This window comes from Amphiprion ocellaris, chromosome 3 (assembly GCF_022539595.1).
Source record: "Amphiprion ocellaris isolate individual 3 ecotype Okinawa chromosome 3, ASM2253959v1, whole genome shotgun sequence".
Classification (NCBI taxonomy): domain Eukaryota; kingdom Metazoa; phylum Chordata; class Actinopteri; family Pomacentridae; genus Amphiprion; species Amphiprion ocellaris.
This window is the reverse complement of record NC_072768.1, coordinates 36,251,012-36,265,105: the sequence shown is the minus strand read 5'-3', so window position 1 is coordinate 36,265,105 and position 14,094 is coordinate 36,251,012. Positions and strand designations below refer to the sequence as shown.

The 14,094-nt window shown below is 37.9% G+C and overlaps 1 protein-coding gene across 2 annotated transcripts in view; it reads right to left on the bottom strand.

Moving 5' to 3' along the window:
* dgkzb (diacylglycerol kinase, zeta b) overlaps window positions 1-14,094 on the bottom strand; it is a 71,972-nt gene that overhangs the window by 35,812 nt on the left and 22,066 nt on the right. The window contains exons 1-3 of one of the 2 annotated variants that reach the window (XM_035941503.2): window positions 12,555-12,701; window positions 2,847-3,865; window positions 334-433 (exon numbers count right to left, since the gene is read on the bottom strand). In XM_035941503.2, the coding sequence (XP_035797396.2) occupies window positions 334-433; window positions 2,847-3,832 (1,086 nt within the window). In that variant the 5' untranslated portion in view covers window positions 3,833-3,865; window positions 12,555-12,701. Of the gene's footprint in view, window positions 1-333; window positions 434-2,846; window positions 3,866-12,554; window positions 12,702-14,094 lie in introns of those variants that run through there. The other variant, XM_055009202.1, reaches the window with a different exon arrangement.

Sequence of the window (14,094 nt, the reverse complement as noted above, 5' to 3'; positions counted from 1 at the left end):
ATCTTTTTTGGGAATGTTCTAAAGAAACATTTTTAACATTTCCTTTTTTCCACTGAAATATGGTCAAAAATTTCCCAAAAATGCTGAAAATGTGGACATCAGAAGTTTCACGACATATATATATTTTTCTTCACATTTTCAAACTTTAAAACGGGTCAATTTGACCCGCAGGACGACACGAGGGTTAAAACTTCAGTCGTGTTAGTGGAGCAGCTGACATGACAATGAATGAATAATATGTAGAGATGAACCACCGCTGATTTTACGTGGCAGATTTCCTTATCGTTTGAACTGCTTCACTGGGTTTCCTCTGTACTGATGAATCAAACTCACCGTCCAGTCGATGCTGCTGCTCGGCTCCTGCAGCGAGTCGCTCTGAGACACGTTGGGTTGAGTCCCGGCGTGCTGAAGGCCCGACTTAGCAATGGCTTTCCTGAAAACACAAGAAACAAGAGAGCTTTTAAGCTGGAAAACTGAAAAATGTTTTGTTTTTTGTCTTGTTTCTGTTTCCGTGTGAAGAACAAATTGAGGTTTTGCTGCACAACCAGAGAAATTAGGTTGAATTTACACAATAAATAAATGTTTGACTGCTGCAGACTTCAGATTCAGGACATAAAACCTGATTTTCCTGTTTACATGAATATAATGTTGCAGGTTTCTTAACATCTCAGTGTTCAGAAGCTGGATCAGGACTTTCTGAAGTTCATCCGGCTTCTTCTAAAACAGTTTCTTCTTTTAAATCACATCTGAAGACTTCTGCTTGTATGTAAAGGCTGTTTAATATATTTTATTTGAACTTGTAGATTCTGAATCTACCACATAATGAGAAATAAAGGTAAAAATATCAGGATTTTAGCTCTAATAGTTCCTGAGATGTTGTTAATCAATAGCCTCAAGTTTCAATGTGAGAAAAAACCTGCAGAAAGTGGGACAACGGGCAGTGTTAAAAAAAAAAGTTTATCTTGGAAAATATTTAATATCTGAAGTTAAAACTTCAGAAATACTTTTATAAATATTTAGATTTCATGCCTATCAAAAATTAAGGGAAATCAGAGATGACTGAGCAGAAATGATTCAAGATGAAATGACCCCATTTAGAAAATATCAGGCGATGCTTTAATATCTGAACTTTTTACTCCCTAAAAGTTTGCATTTCTAAGATGCTGAACATGACTTTTCACGATGTAGCTGCTGAGATTCAGGCGTCTGGACACACTCACATTGATTAACCTGAGAATTAGAGCTGCGATCAGTCGATGAGTCAGTTTCTTTGTTAGCATCGCTGCTAATGAGCCTCAACGGCAGCGTTTGTTTCTGCAGCAGAATCTCTGACTCATGTCAAAAATCATCATTTTAGTGTTTATTCATGACAGTTTATTCCTCCTACATGCTGCTGGGTGTCTGACCACCAACCATATATATATATATATATATATATATATATATATATATATATATATATATATATATATATCTCAGAGATTTGCATTCATGAATCTCAGCTGTTGTGTCCTTGGAGCTCATTTTGTTGTTTTTTTTTTCCCGTTTATCACATAATTCATAAGATGAGTCGGTAAGCACAAATCGACTAATTTATCATGATTCCACGTCATCAACACACCTCATAGATCAATCATTTCAAAACAAAAGAAAGTGAAATATCTATGAAATGTATCCAAAGGTGAAGCATTCAGATGCTGTAAGAAACATTTACGGCTTTTAATACCTTTAAAGGAGCTTTTATTTAACTCCTGGTGATGTTTTGTGCCGCATTATGAGCAGTACAAGCAGAGACTTTTTTTCTAAAATGTTAAAACATATTGTGAACATGTTTTTATGGGTTTGATGTAAATATCAGGCACCTTTCTTGCTTGCCTCTTGTCATATATTCATATTTACATGTGCAGGTAGACAACAACATTCCTGTTTCATATCTAAAGCTACAGTTTTCACAAAGAACCCTTTCAACAGGAGAAATAGAATAACTACAATAACTATCTACCTTTATTAGATAACTGAGGCACGAATCCCAGTTTAACCCTCTGAACCCGACACATTTTCTAACCGTTTTATTTCCTCATTTCACATTTTTCCTCACTGTGGGCTCATTTTTCACTGCAATCTAAAGTCCCACACCTCTGTTGAAACAGAACAACCATGAAGAAGGAGAGAGAATGAAGAAAAGTATTTTCTGAGCAGTTTGACACAAAAGTTAAAAAATTATACAAAAAATAAAAAGAAATTGAACTTCTATATCATTTATGTGGCCAAAATGGAAAAAACTTGAATCAATGTGTGCAACATTTTTCCAATTGCCCACAGCTTTAACCAAAACTGGAAAACAGGTGTCTGTACATATTCTATATACTTAATTATTTACAGTTTTAATTTTTAAATTTCCATACTCTCCTCGCCTCTCTGTGTACACTGCCTGCAGTTCATGCAAAAACTTCGTATATTTGTCAAGCAACCTTCACTTCTCAGATGCTCAGAGAAACTCAGAATTTTTAGTTTTGGAACAAACTGTAATTTTAAGGGAACTTTTATATAAAATGTGAAATAAAGTCATTTTGAGAAAGATCCATTTTTTTAAAAGCTTATTATTGCTTGATTTTCCCAACAGAACTGCATGTCACATGAAAGACTGTCAAGAAGTTGAGATTTTAACAGTTTCCAGCTCTGATAATTGGTGTCATTTTAGTGATTTGTTTAAAAGACAAGATGCCGTTAGAACTCATCGTTGGGTTTCAGGGTTCAGAAGATTAAACTGATGTAAACAAAACAAAACGACACTAAACTGAAACATGCTTCTCTCTGCAGCCCTCAGACTGCAGCCCTCTACATACAGCAGGAAGGCGCTCCAGCTCTCCAGTCTGGAGTCGTAGCTGTGGGCCCCCAGCGGGCTCAGGGCCCCGGGGCCCCTGCAGAAGCCCGGGTGGTTGAGGTAGTAGACGGAGGTCCTGCGGCTGGGCAGCGGGAGGCCTCGGCCCGGCCAGGGGCTGCCGGCCTTGGAGATGGTGGAGATCCTCCTCCTCTTCCTCTGGCTGGAGACTCGGTAGCAGCTGTAGGCAGCCGAGTCTCCGGCGTGGAGCTGAGAGGAGTTCCTCCTCAGGCAGCGAGGGGCCCGGATCAGGGGCCGCGAGGGCAGCTGGGGCCTCTTCACCTCCAGGACGGAGGAGCAGGACGGGGTGGAGGCCGGAGAGCAGCGGGCCTCAGGAGACCAGGAGGCGGAGTCCTCCTCGGCCAGATGCTCCGCCTCCGACGGCTCGCTGCTGTCTGATTGGCTGCCGTCGGAGTAATCACTGCTGTCGTCTCCGTCTGAGTGGAGGCTGCTGGAGCGGGAAAACATCCGAATGTTGTTGGCTCCGCCCCTCACCTCCACCTGCTGCTCGGCCGCCGGTAGCCCCGCCCCCTCCTCGTCCTCCTCCTCCTCGGCCATCTGGATGAGGCTGGCCAGCAGCATGGACGGACCCAGCAGGTGGGTGTCGATGGTGCGCAGCTTCCCCACCTTCCTCCTCCGGACAGCGAACCTCGGGTTGAGGCTGGGGGTGGTGGTGCTGGAGCGTCTCCGGCCGTGTCCCACCCACCTGCAGTGACTCGAGGTCTTGGCCAGACGGCCTCCTCCTGCACTCGGAGGTCCGGCCGGCAGCTGGACGCTGGAGCGCCGCCGCTGGGTCAGAGTGGAGGATGGTAACCCGGCACTGGACCTCCGGCGGGCTTTACTGGTGGGAACGGCCACGCTGGGCCTTCGCTGGCGGCAAGACTTGGCTTCAGCATCCAACTGCAGAGAAGATTCCTTCCTCTTAAAGTGACGACGGAAAAACGTGTCCATGATGGACGCCTGAGGGACTCCAGAGAGAGTCCTCTGTGGAACCAAACAGCTGTTAGCTCGAAGTACGGACAGATTTGGACTAAAAGCTAAAAAAGACAAAGGAAAAGGTGCAACGATAGTCCAGGACTGTGCAAAGAGTTCAGGAACTAACAGGAAGTTGTTATTCAGGACTAGTGAGCAGCAGAAAACGATAAAATTACTGCTCCTTGAAAAATCGCTCAACTCAAATTTCATCCAATTTAACACAGTTTGTTAGAAAAAGCTGCAAATTGGCTGTAATTTAATATTTCTGACTTAAACCAGCGTAAATAAAACCAGAGTTGGGGTTTGCCTGGTTCCTCTTGATCTGAGCAACGCCAAAGGAAAATTTTAAAAAGTAACTTGCTCGTACCACCATGAAGAGTAGATATTTGTGGGGTAAACTTAAAGAACAGTCTGATCTCAAAACACTACCGTTCAAAAGTTTGGGGTCATCCAGGCAATTTCATGCTTTCTGTGAATCTCCCACTTTTATCCATGTGCTAACATAACTGCACAAGGGTTTTCTAATCATCAATGAGCCTTTCAACACCATTAGCTAACACAATGTAGCATCAGAACACAGGAGTGATGGTTGCTGGAAATGTTCCTCTGTACCCCTATGGAGATATTCCATTAAAAATCAGCTGTTTCCAGCTAGAATAGTCATTTACCACATTAACAATGTCTAGACAGGATTTCTGATTAATTCAATGTTATCTTCATTGAAAAAAAAAAACGCTTTTCTTTCAAAGTGACCCCAATCTATTGAACGGTAGTGTAAAAGTGAAAAGATGTTTGCTGATTTAATATAATCATGTAAACAGAGAAAAGCTGAGGACCCAGAACGGAGCCCTGGGGTTCTCCGCTTCAATAACCACCGCTGATTTTGGTCTTTTCACGAGAATTGTTGACAGAAATCCAGAACAGCACCAGACCGATCGATAACCGGACGTTATCAGCGATCCCCACTTTAAAAAACAGACTGCTTGAAAGATATACTTTACTGTGGAACAGTAAAGTTGTTCTTGGGGTTTCTAAAGAAGTATATAAGGTCTAAAACAAACAGGAAACAGTAAAATATGAGATTTACAGACATGTAGCTGGTAGGAATTAACAAGTTAAACTTCATCCTACTCATTTGCAGACATTAATTTAGGTTCTGGTTTTTATTTTTCCTTCATTTTGTGTTTTATTCTCTCTTGTTCCTGCATTTATGATACTAATGGCACGTTTGAAACTAATTTAATGAATAAAAAAATCAGAGCACACTGAGCAGGAGATGAAAATGAAGTGATGCTCTGGCTTTTTATAAAATCTACTCTCTCGTGCTCAGCTCTGCTCATGTTCAATGTTATCATCCCACGTTATTCCCACAACTAGTGGGAACCTCCTCCACCTTCTAGTAGGTTCAGCAGGTGCATTATTATCCACTTGATCAATAAAAAGCACAAAGTAACCTCGAATGCCTCTTGTGATTGTGTGAATAAGTGGAGCTGTCTCTCTGTAAAGCTAGAACATGGAGCTTTGTATCATAAAGACTGAGTTTTAACCCCAAACCATTTCCTTTTGTAAACCTAATGAAACTGTTTTGGTGCCAGTCATATCTTAAAATTGCTGTAATTATTTACATAGCACACAAAGATTCCTTTCCAGTAACAGTCTGAAGCTAATCCAAATTTGACCAATTCTGGACAACACTTGAGTCATGTGGGGGAAATACTGGGTCATTTTGAACAGTTTTTGTCACTTTTTTGGACAAAGTTGAATAATTCTGGGACAATTTTGTGTAATTTTGGACATCTTTTTGTCATCAGCTTGAACACTTATGCTTATGCCAACAACCATTAAGTAAGTAGAGGAAAAGCTAATCTTCTTGACTCACTGTCGTTTGTTGGTTGAACACAGTTCCATTATAAGTTGTCATAACTCAAAAAGATTGATTTAAACTGATGAATTTGTTATTTTTTAGTTGTTGAGCCCAAACATTATTTTTACGAGTGCATGTTTGAACACATTAAGCAGGAAGTTCTAATAGTCCTTCATCAGGATATTTTGACCATCAAACACTTCAATTACCTGCATTCTGATGAATTTCTATGCACCAGTTTTTGCCCTTACTGCCTCTATGAGGAATGTTAAAGCAGTTTTTCCAAATAAAAGTGGACGACTTCTTCAAAGTTTTCAATGAGGGAGGAAAATGCACGTGTTCTAAAGTCTGAAGCGTCTCAAACCATTGCACAGTTCTGTACATCATCATCACCGTAAACACAACAGTAGAACCGCACAACTGCTGGACCACCACACTGACCGAACAACATTTTATTATGTGTTTTTATTGTTTTACAGGCAGCAAATCTGAGCAGCAGAGAAGAGAAATTCACACCAGATGTTGTACTACATATTTTACCACAAAGAAGTCCACAAATTAGATGCGAACATGTTTGTACAGAGCTCCAGAGAAAAGATTTGAAACTAAAACCACACAGACTTCCACAATAAGAACTTTTTTCACTGCATCTCTGCTCAGACTTCTGTTTAGAACCTACATCTTCCCTTTCTGTTTTTATGGTTTGATATTTAAACTATGCAGCACTATGATTCATCTCCTGCTGTTTCTAAATGTGCATTATAAATAAGTTTGGCTTTGACTAATGAAAAGCATCATGAAATAAGCATGGTGGTGGCAGCATCATGATGTGAAGCATGGTGGTGGCAGCATCATGATGTGAAGCATGGTGGTGGCAGCATCATGATGTGAAGCATGGTGGTGACAGCATCATGATGTGAAGCATGATGGTGACAGCATCATGATGTGAAGCATGTGGTGGCAGCATCATGATGTGAAGCACGGTGGTGGCAGCATCATGATGTGAAGCACGGTGGTGGCAGCATCATGATGTGAAGCATGGTGGTGGCAGCATCATGATGTGAAGCATGGTGGTGGCAGCATCATGATGTGAAGCATGGTGGTGGCAGCATCATGATGTGAAGCATGGTGGTGGCAGCATCATAATATGAAGCACGGTGGTGGCAGCATCATGATATGAAGCATGGTGGTGGCAGCATCGTGACATAAAGCATGGTGGTGGCAGCATCATGATATGAAGCACGGTGGTGGCAGCATCATGATGTGTAGCATGGTGGTGGCAGCATCATGATGTGAAGCATGGTGGTGGCAGCATCATGAAGTGAAGCACGGTGGTGGCAGCATCATGACGTGAAGACTAACAAAAGGGCAGCATAACACTTCAGGTCATGGACCAGCTGTAAACACGACGGGATTGACGGCCATCTGAACAGGATTAATCAGTGCTGGCTGTTAGCCTGGTCTGGAACTGAAACAGTGTCATGGCTAAATTCAGCCGAGGAAACCGGAAAATCCCGACTTAATCTGCTCTTCAGGAACTGGCTTGAACACATCGGAGCTGCAGCTACATGAGCGAGCCTGCACACCTGAGCATTAGCAGGTGAGGTAGGGCAGCTTTCATTGGCTCAGCTCCATTCAGAATAATCCAGACAGTGCACCAAACATTGAGCTCCTGATTTCCCTGACTCCCCTGAACACACCACACTGATCAGTGATGAGCTTCATTCAGTCTTCCAGGCAGATTTGATGTTATTTATGTTGTGGAGGCGTGGGACCCCTGCAGCATCATGAATTATAGAGCAGTCAGAGGAAGTGTCGGCTTTTCTCTACAGGCTGAGCAGCACGACAACAGGAGGATGTCGCCGCCACCGCTGTGACACACAACAACAACAGTAATTAAACCCTCGACGACCCGCTGGCTTTCCCAAATAAAAACATCACACCAGCAATTACACGTCACCGATCCACAACCAGCAACACAAACACAACTGCCTGAATCTGTACGCATGTAAGTATTCTACTACGAGAACAAGTGAAAGCGACATAATACAACTACACACACAAAACACTGGCAAAGAGACAAAAAAAACAACTACAAAGAGACATGAAATGACCACAATTGGATGCAAAATGACCACAAAACCAGCAAAATGGAAACAAAGAGTCATAAATTGACCACAAAGACACACAAAACAAAAATAAATGGACGTAATACAATCACAAAATTACATTAAACAAGAAGAAATACACACAAAACAACTGCAAAGCGACACAAAACAGCCACAAAACAAGAAGAAAGTCACAAAAAACTTCAATTAAAGATAAAACAACCACAAAAAATACACAAAACAATCTAAAAGAGACACAAAATAATTAGGAAAAGTCAAAGCAACTGCAAAGAGGCACAAAACAACAACAGAGACACAAAAAACAACAGACAAAACAACAACAGAGACACAAAACAATAACAGAGACACAAAACAACAGCAGAGACACAAAACAACAACAAAGAAACACAAAACAACCACAAAGAGACACAAAACAATTAAAAGGAGATACAAAACGACTACAAAGACACATAAAATGACCACAAAAAGACACAAATTAAACAGAAAGAGACACAACAACCACAGAGAGACAAAAGAACAACAAAGAGACACAAAACAACCACAGACACAAAACAACCATAAAGAGACAAAACAACAACAAAGAGACACAAAACAACCACAGACACAAAAAACAACAGAGACACAAAAAACAGTCATAAAACGATCACAAAGAGACACAAAACAACCACAAAGAGACACAAAACAACCAAGAAGAGAAACATCAATAAGCTCATCGGTCTCTGCTGTCACTAAAACGTCTGAGTTTGTTTGAACAACTTTGTGGTTTAATGATTTCTACTTCAAACTTCTCTGTCGGTTTCATTGTGTTGAGGTTCTGGTAAAAGAAGGACAGAACCTGTTACAGTATTTTGTCACTGAGTGTGGTTCTGTCTGAGGTCGACTCTGATCTCTGCCCTCAGATCCAGTGACGGCGGCTTGGCGCTGCTGATTAGCTGATCAGTGAAACGAGTCTATTTATAGCAGCTGCTCACTTTCACTGCAGCCGCTCAGGTTCCTGCTGCTCCACCGATCACAGGTAACAGGACGCCGAGCTACAAGGCCTCCGTCATCAGGTACAAGATACAGCAGCTCAGTGGAGACGGTCAGAGGGACGACACAACCCCAACACCGAGCCGATTAATACATAAAACATCAGGCTGACAGCTGTGGTTACACATCAGTTTATCAGAGAAAATATATCCAAATGGGCTTCAAGAAAAAAAACTGATTCTACTTTCAGTGTCTTATATATGTAGTATGCATATGAACTGTGATGCATTCACTGACTGTTGTATGAAATAAGAGCATTGAAACACTGCTGCACTAATTTACTGCTGTATTCAGTAAATGCATTTCAATGGTGATGCGTTCACTTACTGTTGTACTTAAGTGTGTTTGAACCGTGGTGCATTCACTTACTATTATAAAAGCTGCATGTATGTGAATGGTGGTGTGTTCACATGCTGTTCTACGAATTAAGTGCATTTTAACCGTGATGTATTCAGTTACGACTTGACAAACTAAGTGCATTCAAACAGTGATGTATTCACTTACTAATGTACTAAGTAAGTACATTTGAACTGTGGTGCTTTCACTTACTATTATAAAAACTACATTCATGTGAATGGTGATGCGTTTACTTACAGTTGCACTTAATACGTGTGTTTTAACAGTGGTGCATTCACTTACTGTGCCACAAAACAAGTGCATTTAACTTTTTCTTGTATGAACGAACTGTATTTGAATGGTGATGTGTTCATTTACAGTTGTACTAAATAAATGTGTTTGAACCGTGGTGCATTCACTTCCTATTATAAGAACTACATGCATGTGAATGGTGGTGTGTTCACATGCTGTTTTACGAACTACGTGTATTTAAACAGTGATGCAATCATTGACTAAAATACTAAATAAGTGCATTTGAATGGTGATGTGTTCACTAGCTGTTGTGCTGAATACGTGTGTTTTAACAGTGGTGCATTCACTTACTGTGCCACAAATTGAGTGCATTATAACTACGATGTATTCACTACTGTTTTACAAACTAAGTACATTTGAACAGTGATGCGTTCACTTTCTCCTGTATGAACCAACTGTATTCACTTAATATTGGGCTTATTAAGCGTGTTTTAACAGTGGTGCATTCACTTACTGGTGCCACAAATTGAGTGCATTTAACTGTGATGTATCCACTTATGACTTGACAAACTAAGTGCATTTAAACGGTGGTGCGTTCACTTACTGTTGTACTAAATAGGTCCGTCTGGACATGGGCACATTCACTTACTGCTCGACAAATTAAGCGCATTTAAACAGTGATGCATTCACTGTTCAACTAAATAAGTGCATTTGAAAATAGATACGTTCACTTACTGTTGTACAAAAAATGTGTGTTTATGTAGTGATGCGTTTACTTTCTGTTGTACAAATTAAGTGCATTGAGCAATGATATGTTCATTGACTGTTGTACAAAATATGTACGTTTGCACAGTGATGCATTCACTTACTGTTGTACTAAATACGTGCATTTGAACAAAGATACGTTCACTGACTGTTGTACAAAATACATGTTTACTCAGTGATGCATTCACTTACTATAATTAGGTGTATAAAAAATGATGCGTTTACATACCTTTGCACAAGCTAAGTACATTGGAACAGTGATGTGTTCACTGTACAAAAAACCATGCATTTGACCAGTGATGCGTTTACTGACTGTAGTATGTGCTAAGTCAGTTTGAACAGTGATGCGTTCGCTTGCTATTGTTTGAAATAAGTGCATTTAAGCAATGATGCGTTTGCTTACTGTTGTACGTGAAGCTGCAGCTACATTAAAATAGTAGAATTTTCAGTATTTTTCTCTTTAATCTCTGAGCAGATGTTTATTTATTTTACTAAAAGTTGCCCTGAAATATGGAGACATGCTAAATGTTGTCAACTAATTTTACATTTTAAAAAAAACTAAAAATAAATCTGTAGGACTCTGTGCAACTGTGAAGCCATCAGTGATTGAAATACAACACAGAGTCACGTGGCAAAAATTCAGTGTTTCAGCTGAACTGCAGGCAGTGTTTCCAAGAAAATTAAATAAAAATATATGTAGTAAAGTATCAATAGTGTGTAGATTAGCCTGTTTTTTTCCAGTGTTGATTGCAGGATTTTTAAATTTTTGTAAAATAAATAATTAAACTTTCATTTTTTTCTTTTTGATTTACAGCATTATAATTATGTTTTACTGCACAGGAGACGTTTCTTCATTCTCTCTGCTTCTAATCCTGGTTGTTCTGTTTCCGTAGAGCTGCAGGATTTTATATTCCAGTGAAAAATGAGTCCAGAGTGAGTAAAAACACAGAAGAAGTGTTTGGAGTTGAGAGGGTTAAACTGCTGAGGTGGATAGAAACAGAGAACAGGTGCAGCAGAGTTCTTATCTTGTTTGCTTTGCTTTTAATTAAACGCTTTTATTCTGTCGTAAAACAACACAAAGCTTTTCTCACCATCGCAGAAGCACACACTGAACTGGAACCAGCGAGTTAAACTAAATACACAAGTAAGAATTTAAGATCAGATCAACTTCATTCATCCCAGAGGAAAGTGTTGAACAAAGCTTAGTGAAATATTCACAATTACAGAGAAGCAGTAATTAAATAGATTCCAAAAAAAGAACACAAATTAAGTGTCAAAGTGTGTGAAGTGTCTACATGGATGCCAAGGAATAGTGTCTAAACTGAATAAAATAACAATAAATAAAATAAATAAGCAAAAAATCAAATAAAATAAAAAATAATAAAACAGCATAAGTACAAAAGATAAACTCTAAACTGTAAACAAAGAAATAGTCTAAAAAAATAAAATAAAAATAAATAAATAAAAATAAATGACTACATAAAATTTTAAAAAATATAAAAAATAAAATAGCATAAGTGCACAATATAAACTCTAAACTGTAAACCAAGGAATAGTGTCTAAAAAAATGTAATAAATAAAAATAAATAAATAGAATAAGGAAATAAATAAAATAAATAAATAAGTAAATAAATAAAATTTTAAAAAATAAAAATAAAATAGCATAAGTACACAATATAAACTCTAAACTGTAAACCAAGAAATAATGTCTAATAAAATAAGAAAAAAATAAGTAAAGAAATAAATTAAATTAAATTAATAAATAAAATAAGTAAATAAATACAATTTAAAATTTTTAAAAATAAAAATAAAATAGCATAAGTACACAATATAAACTCTAAACTGTAAAACAAGGAATAGTGTCTAAAAAATAAATAAATACAAATTAAATAAACAAAATAAATAAATGAGTAACATTTTAAAATAAAAAAATACAAATAAAATAGTATAACTACACAATATAAACTATAAACTAAACAACAAGAAACAGATAAACAGAAAGTGAACTGAAAGTAAACAGATTTGATTGCAAAAAGTCCCTGTTGTGCTGCTGTGATTTAGAAAATAATGAATGAAAACTGGATAATCAGTGTGAGAAGTGGAAAAGCGACTCGTTCTAAAAGTCTTCAGTGGCTGCAAACGGGAGAATCGGAGCGTCGGAGACGGAAAAAGACTAATCTGAGTGTAATCTGTGTCACTAAGTCAGTGATTTAGCAGCAGGTCGACACACGACAAACTACAGGTGGTCCAGCAGGAAGACAAAAACACAACAATAAACAACAACAAGGAGAGAAACAGAAACTAGAGTTTGTTTAAATACAACCTGAGAGGCGTTCGGTCGGTCGGTGCTGCTCGGATGAAGAACAAACACTGAGAGGAGGAGAGAGTTTTAAAATAACTCCAGCAGCTAAACCTGCTCAGAGCGACTGACCCCAGACCAGCCTCTCCTCCTTTTGTAATCGCTGCAGATGAATGGAGCCGCCAGACATCCCAGAATACTCTTCATTAACACTTCAAGGCCTCCGCTGCATTATGGATCAGTTTGAAAACGGGGGATAAACCAACAGGAAGCTGCATGTTAATGCGTCCGGACGCCGCTCTGACTCATCGGGTTCCTCATTAGTCGCCTAAAGAAGCGAATTCTGCCGCTGGCTTCTGCCGTTGCTATGGACGGAGTTCCATGGCAACCGCATCCGACGCTGTTTGTCATTTAGTGGCAAAGATTTTTAACATCGCTCTGAGAAAAAAATTAACTTTAAACAAGGAAGGTTCAGTCGTTAACGTGCAAATTCTGCTGGAATAAACGTCAGCGACAGCAGAAGGAAATTAGAAATTAGTAAGTAACAAAAAATGTGCACTATAAGAAAAAACTAATAAAAAACCCTTTTTAACTTAAAAATGTCAAAAAAACACAAGTTCAAAAACTGTAAAAATGGTAAAAACAACGGGAAAGTCTGTATTGATAAATTAAATAATAACTAACTTTAGCTGATTTAAATGCAGTAAAAAAAAATGTGCAATTGTACAGTGAAACACTAAAAGAACTAATTATTATTTAGCAGTTAACATTTAAATTAATACTTTTATTCTGTCAGTTTACTAGACATTAATTCTAATATAATAAAACAAGAAAAAAGGTGAAATAACAGTTGAAAAATATATTTTTTCTGTCCTTATATACTTTGTTTCAAGCTAACATTTGTAAAATAATATTTTTAGATTTAAATACAATAATAATTGTGTAATTTTAGAGGAAAATGTTGTAAAATAGCTAATGGCTATTTGTAAAATTAAAGATTTCTGATGTGAACATTTACAGTTTGGCCTGTTTGTTCTATAGTTAACATGTAAATTAATATTTTTAATATTGTGAGTTTCATTAGATAGTAATCGTATTTTAACAAAATGAGAAAAAAATGTAAAATAACAGTTGAAAAATATTTTTCTGTTCTTGCATAAATATATATATATATATATAGATTTAGATTTTCAAATTAATCATTCAAATATCTGTAAAATAATATTTTTAAATATTCAAATACAGTAAAAATTGTGTAATTTTGTAGTCAAATATGGTAAAAGAGCAAATTATTATGCGTAAAAATACTAATTTTTGATGTGAACATTTACACTTTTGACCTGTTTCTTCTGTAGTTAACACTCAAATTATTACTTTTATTCTGTCAGTTTTACTGGATATTAATTGTAATTTAGCAAAACAAGAACAAATGTTAAATAAAAATTGTAAAACATTGTAAAAGAACTAATTATTTGTAAAAAAATAAAAATAAAAATACAGATTTGACCTTTCTTCTGTAGTTCTGTCAGTTTTACTAGATCTGAACTATCTAATTATCTCTATC